Source organism: Pongo pygmaeus, chromosome 20, assembly GCF_028885625.2.
Source record: "Pongo pygmaeus isolate AG05252 chromosome 20, NHGRI_mPonPyg2-v2.0_pri, whole genome shotgun sequence".
Lineage (NCBI taxonomy): Eukaryota > Metazoa > Chordata > Mammalia > Primates > Hominidae > Pongo > Pongo pygmaeus.
The window spans coordinates 43,627,948-43,652,109 of NC_072393.2; the positions used below are offsets into that span (position 1 = coordinate 43,627,948).

General features: G+C 50.1%; 1 protein-coding gene across 7 annotated transcripts in view; it reads left to right on the plus strand.

The window, feature by feature from the left end:
* Positions 1-24,162, plus strand: part of SIPA1L3 (signal induced proliferation associated 1 like 3) — a 300,743-nt gene that overhangs the window by 195,782 nt on the left and 80,799 nt on the right. For all 7 annotated transcript variants that reach the window (XM_054462531.2, XM_063657662.1, XM_054462535.2 and 4 more), the window contains 3 exons: positions 3,833-3,936; positions 7,555-7,712; positions 16,992-17,568. In XM_054462531.2, the coding sequence (XP_054318506.2) occupies positions 3,833-3,936; positions 7,555-7,712; positions 16,992-17,568 (839 nt within the window). The remainder of the gene's footprint in view (positions 1-3,832; positions 3,937-7,554; positions 7,713-16,991; positions 17,569-24,162) is intronic.

The following is a 24,162-nucleotide window of genomic DNA, read 5'->3' on the forward strand; positions in this document are numbered from 1 at the left end:
AGTCCCAGCTGCTCAGGAGGCTAAGGCGGGAGAATCGCTTGAACCCGGGAGATGGAGGTTGCGGTGAGCCGAGATCACGCCGCTGCACTCTAGCCTGGGTGACAGAACGGCCCTCCATCTCAAAATAAATAAATAAAATAAAATAAAATAAATGGGCCAGGTGCTGTGGGTCACACCTGTAATCCCAGCACTTTGGGAGGCCAAGGCTGGTGGATCACCTGAGGTCAGGAGTTCGAGACCAGCCTGGCCAAAATGGTGAAACCCCATCTCTACTAAAAATACAAAAAAATTAGCTAGGCGTGGTGGTTCACACCTATAATCCCAACTACTTGGGAGGCTGAGGCGAATCGCTTGAACCCGGGAGGCAGAGGTTGCAGTGAGCCAAGACCGCACCATTGCACTCCAGCCTGGGCAACAGAGCAAGACTGCGTCTCAGTCAATCAGTAGATTAAAAAAAAGCAAGGGAACACTGGAGACAATACACAGGATAGTAATTGGCTGTCTGGGGAGAAGTGGGTGTGTCTAGGAAACGGTGCTCACATTAGAGTGTGGGTGGTGGTCTTTTTCTTAAGGTGGTATCACATAGGACGTATTTGTTGCAGCAGTCTCTGTGCTTATCATGTGTATGTGTACATAAATGTATATGATATATGGGGCTGGGCGCAGTGGCCCACGCCTGTAATCTCAACACTTTGGGAGGCTGAGGCAGGTGAATCACTTGAGGGTGGGAGTTCGAGAGCAGCCTGGCCAACGTGGTGAAACCCCGTCTCTACTGAAAATACAAAAATGTAGCTAGGTGTGGTGGCACATGCCTGTAATCTCAGCTACTTGGGAAGCTGAGGCAGGAGAATTGCTTGAGCCTGGGAGGCAGAGGTTGCAGTGAGCTGAGATCATACCACTGTACTCCAGCCTGGGCAACAAGAGTAAAACTTCATCTCAAAAAAAAAAAAGGGGGGCCGGGCGCGGTGATTCACGCCTGTAATCTCAGCACTTGGGAGGCCAAGGTGGGCAGATCATGAGGTCAGGAGATTGAGACCATCCTGGCTAACAGGGTGAAACACCATCTCTACTAAAATATAGGCGAGCGCCTGTAGTCCCAGCTACTCTGGAGGCTGAAGCAGGAGAATGGCGTGAACCCGAGAGGCAGAGCTTGCAGTGAGCCAAGATCGCACCACCACACTCCAGCCTGGGCGACAGAGCGAGACTCTGTCTCAAAAAAAAAAAAAAAAAAAGAAAGAAAGGAAAAAATATATATATATGTATATGTATATGATATATAGTATTGAAATGTTTCATGAGAAGTAGCTGGGTGGGTGGATGGGTGATGTTTACAGGTGTCACAGCTCCCTGGGGAATGGACTGCCACTGTCCTTGGGAGTGGGTTTTCATCAGCTGGGAGTGAGAAGGCCCCGAGATGGCTCAGTCAGACGTTGCTCTTCCCCACACCTCGCCAAGACTCGGTTTGCTCTTCTAGAAAACAAAACAGAAGCCCAGATCAGGAGACAAATCTTAGAGAGAGAAGTGAAGTGTTAGGCAGGTGTCTGTGGCCATCATCACCTTCCCCTCCTCCCCCGCTGAAGGAGGCTGTAGGAGGAACGAGCATGTTGTTATGCAATTTACTAGTTTCGTGATCTTGGACAGGTGGCTTTGCCTCTCTCGACCTCAGTTTCCTCATCTGTGGAGTGAAGGTAATAATTGCACTTACCTTAGAAGCATGGTGAGGGTTCCGTGGGTCAGCTTTGCCCCAAACATCCTGAGCCCTCCCTCTGTGCCGAGTGCTTCCCAGAGCTCCGCCAGCGTGGGTGTCCCTCTAGGTGGGCAGGGAGGCAGCAGGCCTCCCTGGGCTTGCCTGGCATGGAGGAAGCCGGCAGGTGTGAGTGTTAGTAGTGGTTTTTTTGTTTTTTTGAGACAGTGTCGCTCTGTCACCCAGGCTGGAGTGCATTAGAACGATCTTGGCTCACTGCAACCTTCACCTCCTGGTTTCAAGGGACTCTCCCACCTCAGCCTCCTGAATAGCTGGGATTACAGGTGCGTGCCACCAGACCCAGCTAATTTTGTATTTTTAGTAGAGACGGGGTTTCACCGTGTGGGCCAAGCTGGTCTTGAACTCCTGACCTCAGGTGATCCACCCACCTCGGCCTCCCAAACTGTGAGCCACCACGCCTGGCCAGGAAGTGGGTTCTCTTAGAAGACCCCAGGAAGCATAGTGTTCCTGGAAGGAGTTTCCCCAAATTACAGGCAAGGATGGCCCTGGCTTGAGCAGATACCTGGATGTTACCTGGCTAGCAACCTGGCTCTGGCACTGGCAGCTGTGGCCTCAGTGTCCCCGCCGGACATTGAGGCAGCATTGAATATTGTTAAGAACAGATCTGGAGGGCAGGCACAGTGGCTCATGCCTGTAATCCCAGCACTTTGGGAGGCTGAGGCAGGTGGATCACCTGAGGTCAGGGGTTCAACCAGCCTGGGCAACATGGTGAAACCCCGTCTCTACTAAAAATACTAAAATTATCCAGGCATGGTGGCAGGCACCTGTAATCCCAGCTACTCTGGAGGCTGAAGCAGGAGAATTACTTGAACCCAGGAGGCACAGGTTGCAGTGAGCCGACATCGTGCCATTGCTCTCCAGCCTAGGTGACAGAGCAAAACTCCGTCTCAAAAAAATAATAATAATAATAACAGATCTGGAATCCAACAGCCAGAGTACTGGTCCAGACTCTACCGCTCAGTGCTGCGTGACCTTGGGAAGGCACTCCCTCTCTGTGCCTCAGTTTCCCCCTCTGAAACATGGGCTCAATAAGCAGGTTTGCCTCTTCCTGGCCATAACCCTCCCTCCTATTAGAGAGAACTCATATCCTGATTCTCAGTGATAACCATTTCTTTGCTTTTTTTCATAGTTTTGCTACTTGTACACATCCCTGACCAGTATAATCTGACCTGCTTTTGCATGTCACATGAATGGGATCACAACTGTGTGTGCTGCTTTGTGTCAGCATCTTTCACTCAACATTTAGAGGATTTCCCCATGCTGCAGCCGCGACTCATTCCTTTTCCTGGCTGTATATTTTTCCACAGTGTGAATTGACCAGTGTGTTCACCCATTCTTTTGACTGACGCTTGAAGATTCTTGTACCCATATCCCAGGACACATGTGCATGATTTCTCTGGGCTGTGGTCCAAGGAGAGGAAGTGCTAGGTTATCAGTTAAGCCTATCTTCAGGTATAAGAGAGATTGCTAAAAAGTTTTCCAAAGTGCTTGTACCAAGTTACACACCTAAGCAGCCACCTCAAGGGTTCCATTTGCTCCACATCCTCACCAGCCATTGTTGCTGTCAGACTTTTTAATTTTTACCAGTCTGGTGGGTACATAGCAATGAGGTTTCCTTTTTATCTCAATGTATTTAATTTTTTTTTTTTTTTTTTGAGACAGAGTCTCACCCTGTCTCCCAGGCTGGAGTGCAGTGGCGCGATCTCGGCTCGCTGCAACCTCCGCCTCCCGGGTTCAAGCGATTCTCCTGCCTCAGCCTCCTGAGTAGCTGGGACTACAGGCACCCGCCACCACGCCTGGCTAGTTTTTGTGTTTTTAGTAGAGACGGAGTTTCACCATGTTGGCCAGGCTGGTCTCGAACTTCTGACCTCAGATGATCCACCTGCCTCAGCCTCCCAAAATGCTGGGATTACAGGTGTGAACCACCGGGCCTGGCCAATGTATTTAATTTTTAAGAGTGGATTGAAGTGAAAGCACCTACTTAAAAACCAGCACAGATGGTACGTGGGATATGGCAAAAACCCAGAGGTTTTGGAAACGTGGTCCTAACTGGCATTTCTGTTTCAGCCGACTCCACGGGAACCCATTCCCTCTACACGACGTACCAGGACTACGAGATCATGTTCCATGTCTCCACCCTGCTCCCTTACACCCCCAACAACAGGCAGCAGGTCAGTGATTTTCAGCAGAGGCACGGCTGCTGGATGTTGGCTGCCCACCCACCAGCATTGGCCCTCCCAATACCATCCTGTGGATCATATGGAGGCCCTTGGCTTTGGAGGCCATCTTTACGATGGTCACTTTCCCTGGGGATTAGAGACCAGCCCAGGTGTGGTTCGAGATGTCACTTTGGCCCCAGTCTTTCCTGCTGCTTCTTGGGCGCCCTGCCTGGCCCCAGCTAGCCCGACGCCCCTCCAGGGCCTCTTGAGTCATCACTGGTCTTAAGAAGAAGAGTGAATCAATCAGTCAACATTATTTTGACTGCAAGTAACAGAAACTCACACCAAACTGGCTTAACTAGAAAAAGAGATTTACTGGGTTATATAACTCTAAGATTCTAGAGAGGGCTGGCCTCAGGTCTGGTTGGATCCAGGGGCTCCAACAATATTAGGAATCCTTCCCCATTTCTCACCTCCACTTTTCTTTACAGCAGCTTTATTCACAGGTGCAAGGCAAAGATACCTCCTAGCAGCCCTAGGCTCACATCCACCAGCTTAGCCACCTCAGCAGAAAGAGTGCTATTTTTTCCAGTTGTCCCAGAAGTGTTTCAGAGCTGAGTCTCATTGGACTATTCACATGCCAGTCTCGGGGCCTGGGGTGGGGGTGGAAAGGGCAGACTGGCCAAGCCCGAGGCTCATGCCGAACCCTAGAGAGGGTGAGTGGTGCCAGCTTAACTCGAAACATGGACGGAGGTTGGGGAGGTGCTTTCCCTAACTGGGTGGGTGTGGCTGCCAGGAGGAGGCAGGGATACCGGGTGGGCAGCACCACCAAACACCCATTGCCAAGAGGCTGCAGCTGTGACCCGGCTCCTCTCTTGGACCCACCTTGCAAGCTGGGCCCACGGAGCAATTCTTCCAGTTCCTAATGAAGTGGAACTGGAAGCAATTCTTCCAGTTCCAGAGTGTTGACAGTTTAGGAAGTAAGTGTACGTATTTTCCCAGTTGGCACAAGTGACTTTGTAGGCCAAAAATGCTCAAATATTGATTTCCTAAGGTTCATCTAAAAACATGCTATTAAGAGCTTTGGTCTTAGGCCAGACTTGGTGGCCTGTGCCTGTGATCCCAGCACTTTGGGAGGCTGAGGCAGGCGGATCACCTGAGGTCGGGAGTTTGAGACCAGCCTGGCCAATATGGTGAAACCCCGTCTTTACTAAAAATACAAAAATTAGCTAGGTGTGGTGGCGTGTGCCTATAGTCCCAGCTACTCAGGAAGCTGAGGCACGAGAATTGCTCGAACCCAAGAGGCAGTGGTTGCAGTGAGCCGAGATCATGCCGCTGCACTCCAGCCTGGGCAACAGAGCCAGACTGTGTCTCAAAAGAAAAAAAAAAAAAGCGCTTTGATCTCAGAATTAGACCTGAATTTGAGTTCTTTCTTTGCTACTTCCTAGCTGTGTGATCTCAGGTAAGTGATCTCACCTCTCTGGGCCTTGAGTCCCTGCTGTGTAAAATGGGTAGAATCATAGTGCCCCTGAATCAGGGTCATTGAGAAAGGTCCATACACTCCTGTGGCAACCGGAGCGTGACAGGGCCCGACACACAGGAGGGGCTCAGGGAGCAGTGCCTGTTCCTGAGTATGTGGGAGGCATGCTGGGGAAAAGCTTGAGTCATAGAGTTAAGAAGTGGGTTAGAATCCAGGCTCTTTCCCTCCGTCACTACACAACTTAGGGAAAATTACTTAACCTCTGTGAGCCTAAGTTTTCTCATCTGTAAAACGGGGCAAAATGAGTTAACGCCTCTCAGGGTTGTTAAGAGATTCATTGAGATGATGAGTTGAAGATAAGGCTGTACAGTGTTTATTACAGGACCAGCCACAGTCGATAGCTACTTTAGCAATTTGATTTAATGCCACTTAAAACACACATAAAGAACTAACCATTCAACAGTGGGAGTTGAGCTGCAAAGCGTGTCTGGAGTTCACGCTGTGAGCCACGTCACTTAGAGCTCCGTGGGACTCCCGTCCATGGATCTCCTGCATTGGCAGATTCCTTAACAGCTACATGAATGCTAGAACTGTGTAAATAAGAACAATATAATAGGCTGGGCACGGTGGCTCACACCTGTAATCCCAGCACTTTGGGAGGCTGAGGCAGAGAGATCACCTGAGGTCAGGAGTTCGAGGTCATCCTGACCAACATGAAGAAACCCCGTGTCTACTAAAAATACAAAATTAACTGGGTGTGGTGGTGCATGCCTGTAATCCCAGCTACTCAGGAGGCTGAGGCAGGAGAATTACTTGAACCCAGGAGGTGGAGGTGGAGGTTGCAGTGAGCCGAGATTGCACCATTGCACTCCAGCCTGGGCAACAAGAGTGAAACTCCGTCTCAAAAAAAAAAAAAAAGAAAGAAAAAAAGAAAAAGAACGATATAATCTCAGCAAATAAGCCAAACACCGTGAATATGGCGTCACCTGTGAAGATAACAGAGTCTTCCTCGGAGACTGACCAGCAGGGGAGAGAAGGTGTATTAGTCCATTTTCACACTGCTAATGAAGATTTACCCAAGACTGGGTAGTTTATAAAGAAAAAGAGGTTTAATGGACTCACAGCTCCACATGGCTGGGGAGGCCTCACAGTCATGGCAGAAGGCAAAGAAGAACCAAAATCACGTCTTCCATGGTGGCAGGCAAGAGAGCTTGTGCAGGGGAACTACCCTTTTATAAAACCATCAGATCTCGTGAAACTTATTTACTATCACCAGAACAGCATGGAAAAGATCCACCCCTATGATTCAGTTACCTCCCACCAGGTCCTTCCCACGACGTGGGAATTATGGGAGCTGCAATTCAAGATGAATTGTAGGATGTGGACACAGCCAAACCGTATCAGAGGGTGAGGGTCCCATAGGGCACTCAGAAGTCGCAGCCATCCTGACCTCAGTCAGGGTCCAGGGAAGGGGTGGCGCCTATAACTGGCCCTGCCAGTGACCTGGGATCTGACTCTGCCATTGTCCATGGGTGTGGCTTTGAGCAAGTTGAAGACCACCAGCCTGTGCTCTCTGGATCTTATTTATTGAGCACCTCCTGTATGCCAGGCACTGTGCTAGGTACTGAGGATACAGCAGTGGGCAGTGAACAAAATCCCTGTTCTCATGGAGCTGCCACTTCAGTGGGAAGAGACAAGAAACAAAATGAAGGGGGAAAGCCATCTCTGCTGAGTGTCAATAAGTGTTAAGTAATGGGGACAGAAAAGCAAAGATCAGGGAGTGTTGTGGTGGGGTGGATCTTGAATAACATAGTCAGCAAAGGCCTCCCTGGGAGGGTGACGTTTATGTAAGACCAGAAGAGGTGAGGAAGGAAGCCATGTGGGGACTCGGGAAGAACGTTCCTAGCAGAGGGAACAGCGGTGCAGAGGCCTCGAGGAAGTGTTTCTGGCCATGGCGAGGCCTTTGTCCTTTATCCTGAATGAGAGGGAACCACAGGAAGGTTTGTCACCTGACTCGGGCGTTCCTTGGGCTGTGTGTGAGCAGGGAGTGGGAACGGCGGTGGGTGAGGGGAGCTGTGGCAGTGGTCCGGGCAGGACCCCTCAGGCCGACCTGTGACAGGTTCCTGTCCCCCTCTCTTGCCCTTTCCCAGCTGCTGCGGAAGAGGCACATAGGAAATGACATCGTGACGATCATCTTCCAGGAGCCTGGCGCACTACCGTTCACCCCCAAGAACATCCGCTCCCACTTCCAGCACGTCTTCATCATTGTCCGAGTCCACAACCCCTGCACTGATAACGTCTGCTACAGGTATGCCCCCCATACCCGGCCCCCAGCAGTGTACGGAGAGAGGGGCAGGCAGCTGGCCCAAGTGGGTCCCAGTACAGGGCCCCCCCCACCTCACATGTTGTGCTTCAGGAGAAGAGCTCAGCGGACACTCCCCACACCATCTCAGAGAGTGGTTTTTAGCCAGAAAGGGGCATGGCTCCCCACTTTTGCTAAGGAAACCATCAGGGATTTGTATTTGCTTGTAATCTTTTGTTTCAAGTGACAGAAAACCCATCTCAATGTGGCTTAAGACAAAAAGACAATTGTGCATATAGGCTCTCAAAAATGGCACATTTAGGCCTGGCTGGATCTGTCCCCCTCTCCTTTCCTGCTGGTCACCTTTCCAGCAGGTCTGAGGTGAACATCCTACCAGCTGCAAATCCCCCAAAATGAGAGCTTTTATTTCCCAAGAGTTGCATCAGAAGCCCCAGAATTGGGGCTCACTGGCCCAGTTGGAGTCGTGTGCCTGTCCTAGAGCCAAAATCACCAGCCAGGCCTGGGGCACTGGGCCTCAAGGACCAAGAGGCACGAGTGATGGCCCAGAGGAAAGTCGGAGGGAAGCAGGGCCTACCTGTGGAGGTGGGCCCCACTTTGGAGGTAGAATTGAGGAGGTTTTTGTTGTTTTGGGGTTTTTTGTTGTTTTTTTTTTTAAGACAGGGTCTCACTCTGTCACCCAGGCTGGAATGTAATGGTGCAATCATAGCTCACTGCAGCCTTGACCCCCCAGGCTCAAATGATCCTCCTGCCTCAGCCTGCTGAGCAACTGGAACTGCAGGTGCACACCCCCATGCCTGGCTAATGAAAAAAAATTTTTTTTTAGTAGAGATGGGGTCTCTCTATTTTACCCAGGCTGATCTTGAACTCTTGGCCTCAAGCGATCTTCCAGCCTCAGTCTCCCAAAGTGCTGGGACTGTAAGTGTGAGCCACTGCACACAGCTGAGATCTTTTCGTACCTGTACATGAAGTGCTTTTTGTTCTTTCTGATGCTTCATATTCCATTGTACGGATGCGGGGTCATCTCCTGTCCTCTACTGATGGGTATTACGGTTGTGATGCCTGCAATGAGCAGTCTTATTTATAGTCTGATTGTGCCTGAGTCCAAGCATACAGCTGTAGAAGAAATTCTAGAAATGGAGGTGCTGGAGCAGAGGACGTGTGTATGTGCACTAGTAGTCACCGCGAAATTACCGCGGGTCTACCAGCTGCCTCCCTTGGCTGGGTGAGGAAAGAGAGGGGCATCCCAGCCTGCAGCACTGGTTGTCTAGCACCGCTGTGCTGCACATGTTGCCCGCTGGCTACTGGGAGCCAGCGCACTGTGTGGCAGGGCCTCCTTACAGGCATGTCCCCGGACCTGAGGCCCCCTCTCCCCCTGCCCATTGGTTCCTGGAATATGTAGCAGCAGCAACAGAGTGCCTGCACCTCAGGCCCTTTGTGGGGTTGAGGACCCTTGGATGAGATGGGAGATATTTACACACATGCACACGCACGCGTGCACAGGCACATGCACACATGCATGCACGCATCTGTGCACACGTGCACATGGACACACATACACATGCACACACATGCACAGGCACACACCTGCACACAGGCACATGCATGCACACGTGTATGCACACACATGCATGCATCTGTGCACACATGCACATGCACACACATACATGCACTCACACGGGCATGCATAAACACACACACACATGCACACACCTGCACTCACACAGGCACACACAAGCACATGCACATATGCACACACATATGCACACATACATGCACACGCACACATACACACATGCACACACTGGAAAAGGAGGCAGCCTTCTTAGGATGCATCAGAGGTGGAGGGTTGAGCTGGTGGGGGGAGCTGCTTTCTCTTCTTCGTCCCCACTCTGACCTCCCCTCTCCTACTGGGGTCATCACATCAGCCCGCAGCTGACCTCCCTCCCTTCCAGGCTCGCCTCTGTATGGTCTCCAGAGTGATTTCTTCTCTCTCACACACAAACCTTTCTTGTTTTTTATAATTTAATTTAAAATATTTTTATTATGCAATATTTTAAACATTCTGAAAAATGCAGAAAATTATTTAACAGACACCCATGTGCCCACCGCCAGCTTTAGCAGATGTTAACATTTTGCTTTGTTTGCTTCAGCTCTCCCTCTTTCCTTCATTTTTAAAGAAAGAAAATGTTAGAGATACAACCAAAGCTGCTCCTCAGCCATTCCCCTCCCTTCCCATCCCTCCTTCCCCACAGGCAACTGCTCTCTGGACAGACCTGACCCTGCCTCTCCCCTGTGGAGGGAGCCCGGACACAGCTCTCCAGCTTACCATCTCCTGAAACCCCCTACTCCTGGCCCCCAACTCAGTGAATTTCTAATTGTCTTTCAAGACTGAACTCATGGCGAGGTGCAGTGGCTCACACTTGTAATCCCAGCACTTTGGGAGGCTGAGGTAGGCAGATCCCCTGAGGTCAGGAGTTGGAGACCAGCCTGGCCAACATGGTGAAACCCCATCTCTACTAAAAATACAAAAATTAGCCAGGTGTGGTGGCAGGTGCCTGTAATTACAGCTGTTCCTCTGGAGGTTGAGGCAAGAGAATCGCTTGAACCCAGGAGGCAGAGGTTGCAGTGAGCCAAGATTGCACCACTGCACTCCAGCCTGGGCTACAGAGCGAGACTCCATCTCAATAAAAAAAAAAAAAAAAAAAGACTGAACTCAGATGAGCCTCTGACACCCTCCAGTGGTTCCTCACCTGCTCCATGTGCCATTGCCCAATATGTTTCTGTCATAGCACACATCACACCATAAAAATGATATGATGGGCCGGACATAGTGGCTCACACCTATAATCTCAGCACTTTGGGAGGCTGAGGCAGGAGGATCACTTGAGCCTGGGAGTTCAAGATCAGCCTGGACAACATAGGCAGACCCTGTCTCTATAAAAACAATTTACAAATTAGCCAGTCATGCTGGCACGCACCCGTAATCCCAGCTGAGGTGGGAGGATCACTTGAGCCCAGGAAGTCAAGGCTAGAGTGAGCCCCACTGCACTCCAGCCTGGGTGACAGAGCAAGACTCTCTCAAAAAAAAAACCAAAAAATAACAAAAAACAGACATCACGTGGCTGTTGCCTCCTTTGACAGTAACCCCATTTCATGTTTAGCTTCCTGTATCTGTCACAGCACAGAGCTTGGCACATAGTGGGTCCTTTGCTTGGCTGGAAAGATGCCTGGCCCAAATGTTGCAGGCACTGAAAAAATAATTGTTGAATAAATAATTCTGAGTGTTCTAGCAACGCTTATTGCCCTCCGGTGATCAGGTGACCACCAGGTCCCCTCGTCTGCTGGTTGTTTCGTGAGTTGTCATCCTTTCTGTTTCAAGTGTGCAATTTCCGAATGGCCACCCACATCATCCCTGCAGCCTGTGGACTCTCAAAACCCAGTCCCTCCTGCTGGGAAGTAAGGGACCAGCTGTTCTGATGGCTCAAAAACCTTCAACCGTTTGCAATTTTATGATTCGTGAAATCATGAATCAGGAATATAGGAAAAGCCAAAATCTGTCACTATAAGCAGCTAAATGCTGAATAAAGAAGTTACAAAACTCGGCTGGTCGCGGTGGCTCATGCCTGTAATCCCAGCACTTTGGGAGGCTGAGTTAGGTGGATCACCTGAGGTTGGGAGTTCGAGACCAGTCTGACCAACATGGAGAAGCCCCATCTCTACTAAAAAATATATAAAATTAGCCGGTCATGGTGGCACATGCCTGTAATCCCAGCTACTCAGGAGGCTGAGGCAGGAGAATCGCTTGAACCCGGGAGGTAGAGGTTGTGGTGAGCCAAGATCATGCCATTGCACTCCAGCCTGGGCAACAAGAGTGAAACTCTGTCTCAAAAAAAAAAAAAAAAGAAAGAAATTGCAAAGCTCTTCATCTCTGTAAAGTGCAATCTGACTGCCCCATTCAGTAGAGAGAGGGGCAGGGGAGGTCATCTCATCCATCCCCCTGCCTGGAGTAAGGCCATGCCCACAAGATTTACCACAGAAGAAAATTTGCCTGGTGTGTGTGGCATTCTTTGAAGCATGTCCGCACTGGAAAATGCCTTTTTCTGTTAAAACTATGCCCACCATACGTTGGTAGAAACCTGTTTCATCTGTCCACGTTTAAACCATTACTTCAGTCAGCATTGAGCACCTGTGCTGGGGAATCCACTAAGCCTAGGGCAGCATCCGGCCACGTGGCACTCCTGGGGCGTGAAGGATCACTAGCCAGTCAACACCAGAGATGGAGAGCGAGGGGTCTGGCCTGATCGGCCGGGGTCGCACAGTAGCTCCCACACTGGTACGTGCCCTGTCCTCCCGTCCATTCTTCATGAGGCAGCCACAGTGGTCTCCGCAGATTGCCAATCTGTTGTCCCTCTGCCAGCACCTGCCTCCATTGGGAACCCAGCGAGAAGCAGATCTCCCTCAAGGATTTAACCAAAGGGAGTTGATGCCACTGACAGAGGTGTGGGGAGCTTGCAGGAACCATGTGGGAAGAGGCTGCATCCAGGGACTAGCCAGGGCAGGAACCTTTATCCACCCCCAAGCCTTGATGGGCTCAGAGGGAGATGGGAGAAATTTCTGAAAGCTGATGAAAGCTGTGGCCCTGGGAGAGGGGCGGCCCAACAGGAGCAGTAGCTGTAAGGGACCAAAGATGGCAGCCACTGACACTTTCATCACAGCCCCTCAGAGTGGAAGGGAAGAGAAATAAATACTCCAGCCTCTCTCCTCCCGCCTTCCCATCCCCTGCCGGTGCTTCCCATTGGCCAAACTCAGCTGGAAGCCCCAGGGCACAGAAACCCAGGTGACAGAGCTGGAGAGATCTTCCTTCCTGAGCACAGAGCAGGGCAGAGAACGGCAGACTGGATCAGAGGGGGCAGACAGGGAATGGTTTCACCACCAGATCAGATCGTTAAATGGTTGCCTGCTCCCATGGTAAGGATAGGAAGTGCTAACCCACCAGGGCCCCGTGTGGCCTTGCCCCTGGTGACCTCATGGCCTCCTGCTCCTTGCCTTCCGGGCCGTGCCCACCCTGGCCTTCCCTAGTCGGCCGCTACCTGTGCTGCACCCCCTGGCTGCAGCACTCTACCCCAGCTCTTCCTCTGGTTCTACTCAGCCCTTAGATCCCAGCTTCATCGTCACTTGCTCAGAGAGGCCCTCCCAGATTCTCCCTGTCCAAATCAGGTCTTTCTCTAGTTCTGTCATAACATGCCCTGTTCCCTTTCCTCGTCTTTATGAGTTTATCTCTGTGTGTTGATTTGGTATGGCCCTCCTCCTGGACTAGAAGCTCTGGGAAGGCAGGGACCACATTATCCCCAATGCCTAAGAGCATGGAGTCCAGGAAGTGCTTGTCAAACAAATGGATGATTGTCGTACCGTCGCCCTTGTCAAGAGTTGGGGGTAAGGGAAGGGAATCAACAAAACCTGGGCAAGCATGACTTTCAGTTGGAGTTTCATGGAGTGTTTTTAATCCATAATCTCTACTTTTTTAAATTATCCTACAGATGGAAGAGAAACAGTAGGAATTCTGTCTTGACACTGTACTGACAAATAAGGGTTTTAATCAAAGATGAAAATACCATACATTTTTAGGAAAGCATAGTTAACTTATTGCATCACCCTGTGCCATTAAGAAACATAAAGAGACCGGGCGTGGTGGCTCACATCTGTAATCCCAGCACTTTGGAAGTCCGAGGCGGGCGAATCATGAGGTCAGGAGTTCAAGACCAGCCTGACCAACATGGTGAAACCCCGTCTCTACTAAAAACACAAAAATTATCCAGGCGTGGTGGTGCACGCCTGTAATCCCAGCTACTCAGGAGGCTGAGGCCGGAGAATCGCTTGAGCCCAAGATGCTTGAACCCAGGAGGCAGAGGTTGCAGTGAGCCGAGATCACACCACTGCAATCTAGCCAGGGCAACAGAGCAGCAAGACTCTGTCTCAAAAAAAAAAAGAAACATAAAGAACAGGCTGAGTGCAGTGGCTCACACCTGTAATGCCAGCACTTTGGGAGGCCAAGGCAGGCACCTCACTTGAGGCCAGGAATTCGAGACCAGCCTGGCCAACATAGTGAAACCCCATCCCCATCTCTACCAAAAATACAAAAATTAGCCAGGCATGGCAGTGCGCGCCTGTAATCCTAGTTACCCCAGAGACTGAGGCAGGAGAATTGACTGAACCCGGGAGGTGGAGGCTGCAGTGAGCTGAGATCACGCCACTGCACTCCAGCCTGGGCGACAGAGCGGGGCTCCATCTCAAAAAATAATAATAATAAAAGAAACATGAAGAACATAACTCACCTGCCCTGGGTGAATATTCTGGCAGGTGCCTTGGCCTTTTTGTGCACTTTTAGCAATAATCTGCCCAAAGGCCACTGAGCCTCTATTTAATTTGGTCATCAGAGCATCACATCCAAGATGTTCATCAAATCTCCAAATGTGACTCATCAACAGATCTTCTCCCTGTCCGAGCTCAGGGCTCCTTCTGTCCAGAGGCCTCAATGGGTGGAGAGCCTGGTTACCTCTCCTGCTTCTGCACCTTGCAATTCTCCTCCTCCCATCCCTGCTCACTGCCAGTTTCTGACCCATCCAGGGTTGGAGTGTAGGGAGGAAAAGGGAGGCAGGGAAGTGCCATGTGGACTGTGGCTGGAGCTGGCTGGCTGCTCGCCGGGCTCTTCAGGGGCTTCCTGCACAGGAGACAGATCCCAGTCCCCTCGCTGCTATAAGGATCACCTAGGGGCTGGGCGCGGTGGTTCATGCCTGTAATCTCAGCACTTTGGGAGGCCAGGGCGGGTAGATCATTTGAGGTCAGTAGTTCAAGACCAGCCTGACCAACATGGTGAAACCCTGTCTCTACTAAAAATACAAAATTAGCCAGGCGTGGTAGCAGGTGCCTGTAATCCCAGCTACTTGGGAGGATGAGGCAGGAGAATTGCTTGACCCCGAGAGGCAGAGGTTGCGGTGAGCCGAGATTGTGCCATTGTACTCCAGCCTGAGCTACAGAGTGATATACTCCATCTCAGGAAAAAAAAAAAAAAAAAACATTACTTAGGGGGTCCCTCCTGTTGCGGGTGGGATAGGGAGAGAGGGTCCCTCCTGTTGGGGGTGGGATAGGGAGAGAATGGGGCTAACCCACCAGCTTTCTCCACAAGCTCCTTTTCTCTCTCCATAGTTTAAATAGTGGGAAATGTGGTATAAGAGCTTGGGGGAACAGAGTTTTCAGATCATTTTCTCTTTTTTTTCTTTTTGACACAGGGTCTCTCTCTGTCGCTCAGCCTGGAGTGCAGTGGCGCATTCTTGGCTCACTGCAACCTCTGCCTCCTAGATTCAAGTGATTCTCCTGCCTCAGCCTCCTGAGTAGCTGGGACTACAGGCCTGTGCCACCACACCCAGCCTCATTTTCTCTTTACGCTCTCCTGAGTTGCTATCAGATTTTGATAGCGTCTCCATCAAAACCAAAACAGGAAGAGTTCCATTCTAACTTCCTGTTACAATGAACTTCCTTTATTAATTTTTTTTCTTCTTTAAACCTCAGCATCTACCAGAGGAATGCAATGAATTTTCAAAATAACCTTTGTTAAGATGACTTACAAGGTATACTTGTGTAACACAAGTGTTCAAAAGAACTAAAACTCGTAAACATTCTACATCAGTCAGCTATTCCTACAATAAAGCCGTATAACAAACCACCCCAGAGCTCAGTAACAAACATTAACGTTTCTTTCTGGCTCATACATCTGCGGGTCTGCTGGAGTCTGGCTGGACTTGGTTCCAGGTCTGCTCCAGAGGTCCTTCATCTTCTGGGACCAGTAGACTACCTAGGGTCTGTTCATCCCACAGTGATGGCAGGTGCTTAGGAGGCAATCCTCCTACCCCAACACACACACACACAACACACACACACACACACTTCAAGCCTTTAACTTGGAAGCCATTGGCCAAGTCACGTGACCAAGATCCATGGGGTGTGCCTGCTTACGAAGGTGGAGAGGAGGGAGTGGATTTTTTTTTTTTAATATCTTCCCCAATTTAAATCTTTTAATTTAAAAGTAAACTTTAGGCCAGGTGCAATGGCTCACGCCTGTAATCCCAGCACTTTGGGAGGCCAAGGTGGGCGGATCACCTGAGGTCGGGAGTTCAAGACCAGCCTGACCAACATGGAGAAACCCCGTCTCTACTAAAAATACAAAATTAGCCAGGCATGGTGGCAGGCGCCTGTAATCCCAGCTACTCGGGAGGCTGAGACAGGAGAATCACTTGAACCCAGGAGACAGAGGTTGCCGTGAGCCGAGATTGTGCCACTGCCCTGAGGGAGTAGGTTTTTGCCAAACTGTAAGATCTGCCACACGGTCTATGTGTATTTAAAACACGAATAAGTGAACAGTCCTTGGGGAATTACCCTTTGATGTCAGAGGATGTTCAGACATCTGCTTTATAGAAAATGTGTATGTGCCCTAACACTTTTTTTGTTTTTGAAACATAGTCTCGATCTGTCCCCCAGGCTGGAGTGCAGTGGTGCCATCTTGGCTCACTGCAACCTCTGCCTCCCAGGTTCACACCGTTCTCCTGCCTCAGCCTCCCGAGTAGCTGGGACTACAGGCACCCACCACCACGCCTAGCTAATTTTTGTATTTTTAGTAGAGACAGGGTTTTACCATATTGATCAGGCTGGTCTCAAACTCCTGACCTCAGATTATCTGCCCACCTCAGCCTTCCAAAGTGCTGGGATTACAGGTATGAGCCACTGCGCCCAGCTGACTTTCTATTAGATTTTGAATCTGGTTAGCCAGCAACTTACTAATTAGACATGGACTTTCATTCTTCAGAAGGAAACCATTTGGCCGAGTGTGGTGGCTCACACCTGTAATCCCAACACTTTGGGAAGCCCAGGAGGTAGGATGGCTTGAGCCCAGGAGTTTGAGACCAGCCTGGGCAACATAGTGAGACCTCGTCTCTACAAAAAATAAACAAAATTGGCTGGGCGTGGTGGTGTGAGCCTGTAGTCCCAGCTACTTGGGAGGCTGAGGCAGGAGGATTGCTTGAGGACAGGAGGTGAAAGCTGCAGTGCGCTATAATTGCACCATTGCACTCCAGCCTAGGTGACAGAGTGAGACCTGTCTCGACAAAACAAAACAAACAAAAAACCCTATTCCTATTTTTTGATCGAACATTTTCTCTCTAAAGTGTTTTAGTGCCTTTCTTCCCACCATCTAAATAATCTCTCCCTCCACAGTATGGCTGTGACCCGATCCAAAGACGCTCCTCCTTTCGGCCCCCCCATCCCCAGTGGAACCACATTCCGCAAATCCGACGTCTTCAGAGACTTCTTGCTGGCCAAGGTGATTAACGCTGAGAACGCCGCACACAAGTCTGACAAGTTCCACACCATGGCCACCAGGACCCGCCAGGAGTATCTCAAGGACCTGGCCGAAAACTGTGTCTCCAACACCCCCATCGACTCCACCGGCAAATTCAACCTCATCTCCCTGACCTCCAAGAAGAAGGAAAAGACAAAAGCACGGGCTGGCGCTGAGCAGCACAGCGCAGGGGCCATCGCCTGGAGGGTGGCGGCCCAGGACTACGCCCAGGGGGTGGAAATCGACTGCATTTTGGGAATTTCCAATGAGTTTGTGGTGCTCCTGGACCTACGCACCAAGGAGGTGGTATTCAACTGCTACTGCGGGGATGTCATTGGCTGGACTCCAGACTCCTCCACACTCAAAATCTTCTATGGACGAGGGGACCACATCTTTCTACAGGCGACAGAGGGTTCTGTGGAGGACATAAGGGAGATCGTGCAGAGACTGAAGGTAAGGGAGAGAGCCTGGCAATAGGGCGGCGATTTGTATGGTTTCGGCCTCAGGAACCACTGAAATACTTCCCCAGCCCAGTCAGTTAGGCTAAGACACGCACTGGCCGGGAGAGAATCACAGTTGTCACTGACAAACTAGACATCTTGTGGGTTCTGCAGCTAGGTTCTTCCTTTGGAAGGTTTGTACCAGAGATCTAAGGATCTTCATGCTATTACCTTGGAAAAACAAGAGATACTTATTAACCTTGGACATTGATAGAAAGTATAAGTTTAAGCTTAGGTTAAAAACGTAGGCCAGGTGCCATGGCTCATGCCTGTAATCTCAGCACTTTAGGAGGCTGAGGTGGTGGATCGCTTGAGCCCAGGAATTCCCAGACCAACCTTGGTAACCATAGTGAGACTCTGTCTACAAAAAAAAAAACAAACAAGAAAATTAGCAAAGCATGGTGGTGCATGCCTGTGGTCCCAGCTACTCGGGAGGCTGAGGTGGGAGGATTGTTTGAGCCCAAGAGGTTGAGGCTGCAGTGAGCTGAGATCACGCCACTGCACTTCAGCCTGGGCAATAGTATGAGACCCTGTCTCAAAAAAAAAAAAAAAAGTGTAAGAGTACTTTCTAAAATAATTAAAATAGAATGAAAAATGTCCAAACCATTAAAGGATAGGGCAGAGGTGAGAGGAGGAAAAAATACAAGAAAGCACAAAGGAACATAAAATTATATGGCAGGAATGAGTTCCATGTTAGTAATCACAGTAAATGTGAATGGTTTAACTTGCCCTATTAAAAGACAAAGACTCACAGTCTAGGTAGAAATCTTCCCCTAAACCCCTCGTGGACAAACCAAGAGTGGCAGATTGGTGACAGCTTAGCTGCTGTCTGCCTGAAGCATTGTGCTGAGAAGTACTCAGGCCCCATCTAAGCTCCACAAGAAAGAACACTGTGGTCAGTGATTGCCTCTGCAGTGGGTTTGGCAGAACGGCGTGCCATGCGTGCTAAATAGAGATAGCATACAGCACGGCAGTTCAGAGCACAAGATCTAGTCAGAAGGCCTGGCTTCAAGTCCCAGCACTGCCACTTACCAGCTGCATGACCTTGAGCCAAGTTATTTAGCTTCTTTGTGATTCAGTTTCTTCATCTGAAAAGCAGGAACAAGAATCATTCTGCATTGCTGGGTACAGTGGCTCCTGCCTGTAATCCCAACACTTTGGGAGGCTGAGGAGAAAGGATTGCTTGAGCCCAGGAGTTTGAGACCAGCCTGGGCAATATAGTGAGATGCCGTTTCTAAAAAAAAATCAAAAAATAAATTAGCCAAGGTGGGTGGATCACGAGGTCAAGCGATCAAGACCATCCTGGCTAATACGGTGAAACCCTGTCTCTACTAAAAATACAAAAAATTAGCCGGGCGTGGTGGTGGGCACCTGTAGTCCCGGCTACTCAGGAGGCTGAGGCAGGAGAATGATGTGAACCCGGAAGGCGGAGCTTGCAGTGAGCCGAGATCGTGCCACTGCACTCCAGCCTGGGTGACAGTGCTAGAGTCTGTCTCAAAAAATAAAAATAAAAAATAGGCCGGGTGCGGTGGCTCACGCCTGTAATCCCAGCACTTTGGGAGGCCGAGGTGGGTGGATCACAAAGTCAGGAGATTGAGACCATCCTGGCTAACACAGTGAAACCCCGTCTCTACTAAAAATACAAAAATTAGCCAGGCATGGTGGCGGGTGCCTGTAGTCCCAGCTACTTGGGAGGCTGAGGCAGGAGAATGGCATGAACCTGGGAGGCGGAGTACAGTGAGCCGAGACCGTGCCACTGCACTCCAGCCTGGGCGACAGAGCGAGACTCCGTCTCAAAAAAAAAAATAAATACATAAAATAAATAAAATAAAATAAATAAATAATAAAAATAAAAAATAAATTAGCTGGGCATGGTGGTGCACACTTATGGCCTCAACTATTCAGGAGGCTGAGTGCCAAGATCACTTGAGCCCAGGAGTTTGAGGCTGCCATGAGCTATGATCGCACCACTGCACTCCAACCTCGGCAACAGAGAAAGACCTGGACTCAAAAAAAAAAATGAAAAAGTGGCCAGGCACGGTGGCTCAAACCTGTAATCCCAGCACTTGGGGAGGCCGAAGTGGATGGATTATTTCAGGTCAGGGGTTCAAGACCAGCCTGGCCAACGTGGTAAAACCTCATCTCTACTAAAAATACAAAACTTAGCCAGGCGTGGTGGCACACACCTGTAATCCCAGCTACTCGGGAGGCCGAGGGAAAAGAATTGCTTGAACCCGAGAGGCAGAGGTTGCAGTGAGCTGAGAGTGAGCCACTGCAGTCCAACCTGGGTGACAGAGCAAAACTCTGTCTCAAAAAAACAAACAAAAGCAAACTCCTGTGTTCCTCCCCACCCCTCTCAGAGGTTTCCTGACTTAGTAAAATAGAAGTCCTCTACTCAAATAAGGTTTTAGGGAAAAAAAGGTCGACTCCATCCCTCCATTTGCGGATGTCAGAGCCTTGGCATCAGCCTGGGCTCCACTCTCTCATGCCCACATTCGTCAGCTCCACTTCCATAGGCAGGCGTCAGCCACCTCTCCCACAGCCCTCATCCTGGCGCGAGCCACCCTGGTCTCTCCCAGACACTTTTGGTAGTGTCCTTTCTGGTCCTTCTTGCCCCTGCCCTTGCCTCTCTGTGGCCTGTTCTCTATGTGGTAGTGAGAGCAATCTTATCACATCACCTCTCTGCTTAAACCCTCAGGTCACTCTAGGTTAAAGCCTCAGTCCTTACGGAAGCCCATGAGGCCGGCTGTGACCTGGCTCCCTGTCGAATTCTCTGACCTCATGTCACTGTTGCGCTCTCTGCCCCAGCCATGCAGACCTCTGGGGTTTCATGCTCATGCTAGGGCGGTGTCCAGCCTCAGGGCCTTTGTACCGCCCGTGCCTCTTGCTGGAACACTTCTCTGATCACCACATGGCTCACTGCCTTTCCTCCTACAGGCCTTTGGTCACATGTCGCCTTGTTAGTGAGGCCTCGTTATCTAAGATTGCACACCCCCTCCCCTGGTTTGGAGCACATTCCCCCGCTTTGCCTGCTTAACCACCGTCTGCCATGCACTGTGTGTTATCTGTTCACTGGCGCGTCCTCAGCACCTGGGCCAGCATCTGGTGCACAGTAGCCGCTGAGTGAGCAGGAACCGAGTGCGGGCATGAATGCATCGTACGCTATAGTGGCCGCAATAGCGAGCATCAAATGGTCACCAGCTCTGCGTCAGACCCTGCTCAGCACCTTGGGTGGTTTTGCGTCTCTTGCTCACAAAAGCCTGATGAGGTCCTCACTTTGCAGATGAGGAAACTGAGGCCCAGAGATACCTTGACTTGCCCAGAGCCCAAAGAGCCTGGGTTTTGGGGTGTTTTGTTTTGTTTTTTGAGATGGAGTCTTGCTCTGTCCCCCAGGCTGGAGTGCAGCAGAGCGATCTCGGCTCACTTCAACCTCCACCTCCTGGGTTCAAGCATTTCTCCTGTCTCAGCCCCCCAAGTAGCTGGGACTACAGGCGCCCGCCACCATGCCCAGCTAATTTTTGCATTTTAAATAGAGATAGGGTTTCGCCGTGTTGGCCAGGCTGGTCTCGAACTCCTGGCCTCAAGTGATCCACCCTCCCTGGCCTCCCAAAGTGCTAGGATTACAGGCCTGAGCCACCATGCCCAGCCAAGCCTGGGTTCTTAAACGCTAGGCTACTCCACCTCCCCTAATCTTGACAGCAGCTCGCGTTTCTTGAGCAGGGACCATGCCAGGCACCGTGCCAGGTGACATGTTTTACCCACATCCTCACTGTGCCACTCTGTCCCACACCCACCCCCGTGCCTACTGTTGGCAGAGTCCTTTTAGAGCACATTTCCACAGCCATACCCCCACCCCCACCCCCAGTCTCAATGCCCCAGAGCCTGCTGGGGAACCAGTGGGCCAGGGAATGGTGACATAAGCCATCTCCCGTGGAGGGGCAGGCCCGTTTTGAATGACTCATGACAGTGCGTCTCTCTCTTTGTGAAGCACCCACAGGGTACAGATTCCACACTCTCCCTGGCAGCCTGACTCAACTGCCCCAGACATCCTGAACTAACGGTATCCCATCACTGGTTAATTGAATGAGTGGTGTTATGCGCCTGGCCTTGGCCTGGCCAGCCCAGTGCTGGGACATAGCGATGACCATAGCAGACCCAGGCCTACTTTCATGGGACTCCTCTCTGGGACAGATATTAAACACACAATTCGGCCAAGCGTAGTGGCTCACGCCTGTAATCCCAGCACTTTGGAAGGCGGAGGCGGGTGGATCACGAGGTCAGGAGATCGAGACCATCCTGGCCAACATGGTGAAACCCCATCTCTACTAAAAATACGAAAAAATTAGCGGGGTGTGGTGGCGGGCGCCTGTAGTCCCAGCTACTCAGGAGGCTGAGGCAGGAAAATGGCGTGAACCCGGGAGGCGGAGGTTGCAGTGAGCCGAGATTGCGCCACTGCACTCCAGGACTCCAGCCTGGCGACAGAGTGAGACTCCGTCTCAAAAAAAAAAAAAAAAAACCCCATGCAATTCAAGTGCCAAGAGCTTAAAAGGGGGGGTGTGGAGGATGCCAGGAGAACCTATCAGATGGGGCTAAATCAGACAAGGAGAAGGTCTTAAATCCACAGGTTGGTTACAGTCCCAGATGTATTTAGTTAGTTACCAAAGTTTAACATTTAGAGCAAGCTTGTCCAACCTGCAGCCCAAGATGGCTTTGAATGGCACCCAACACAGATTCATAAAGTTTCTTAAAACATTATGACATTATGAGTTTTTTTGTGATTTTTTTTAAGCTTATCAGCTATCATTAGTGTTAGTGTATTTCATGTGAGGCCCAAGACAATTCTTTTTTTTTCTTTAAGACAGAGTCTCGCTCTGTTGCCTAGGCTGGAGTGCCATGGTGCAATCTCAGCTCACTGCAACCTCCGCCTCCCCAGTTCAAGCGATTCTCCTGCCTCAGCCTCCCAAGTAGCTGGGATTACAGATGTGCACCACCATGCCCAGCTAATTTTGTATTTTTTTAGTAGAGACGGGGTTTCACCATGTTGCCCAGGCTGGTCTTGAACTCCTGACCTCAGGTGATCTGCAGACCTCAGCCTCCCAAAGTGCTGGAATTGCAGACATGAGCCACTGTGCCCGGCCCAATTTTACTTTTTAATTATAGAATATTGCAAGCATACACTAAAGCAAAGGGAATCATATAGGAACCCCAGTCTTGGCTGGCTGCAGTGGCTCACACCTGTAATCCCAGCACTTTGGGAGGCCAAGGCAGTTGGATCACCAGAGGTCAGGAGTTCGAGACCAGCCTGACCGACATGGAGAAACCCCGTCTCTACTAAAAATACAAAATTAGCTGGGCGTGGTGGCGCATGCCTGTAATCCCAGCTGAGGCAGGAGAATTGCTTGAACCCAGGAAGCGGAGGTTGCGGTGAGCCAAGATTGTGCCGTTGCACTCCAGCCTGGGCAACAAGAGTGAAACTCCGTTTCAAAAAAAAAAAAAAGAGAACCCCAGTCTTCATTACCATCTCCAACAGTTACTGACCCATGGCTGATCTTGTTTCTTTCTTCCCTCCCTCTCTTTCCCAATTATTTTGAAGCAAATCCTAGACATCCTATCATTTCATCCGTAAACTTTTCAATATTTATTTCTAAAAGATACAACTCTTAAAACATAACATAGCCATCATACATAAAATAAAAAATTAACGATAATTCCTTATTGTCAAATAAACACATTGTCACCCATGAATGGGCTATAAAATCAATCACAGAGATGTAATTTTTTTTTATTTTTAATTTTAACTTTAATTTTTAAAGACAAGGTCTTGGTGTCATCCCGGCTGGAGTACAGTGGCACAATCATCGCTCACTACAGTGTCAGTCTCCTGGGCTCAAGCCTGCCTCCCACCTCAGCCTCCCGAGTAGGTGGGACTGCAAGCCTATGCCACCATGCTCAGCTAATTTATTTTATTTTATTTTTAGTAGAGATGAGGTCTTGCTATATTGCCCAGGCTCATCTTGAACTCCTGGGCTCAAGCGGTCCTCCTGCCTTGGCCTCTGAAAAGTGCTGAGATTACAGAGATTACAGGCGTGAGGCACTGCACTCAGCCTGAGTTGCAACAATGTTAAAGGTTAGATGTCTTAGTCCACTTAGCCTGAATATAACAACATAGCTTAGATGCGGTAGCTTATAAGCAAGAGCAATTTATTTCTTCCCGGTTCCGGAGGCCAGGAAGTCCAAGATAAAGGCACCCGCAGGTTCTGTATCTGGTGAGGGCCCCTTTCAACTTCACGGATGGCACCTTCTTGCTGTCACAGTGGAAGAAGTGAACAAGTTCCTTGGGCCTCTTTTTTTTTTTTTTTTTTGACAGTCTCGCTGTGTCGTCCAGGCTGGAGTACAGTAGTGTGATCTCAGCTCACTGCAACCTCTGCCTCCTGAGTTCAAGCAATTCTCCTGTGTCAGCCCCTCGAGTAGCTGGGATTACAGGCATACACCACCACATCAGGCCTCTTTTATATGGGCACTGATCCCCTTCATGAGGATTCTGCCA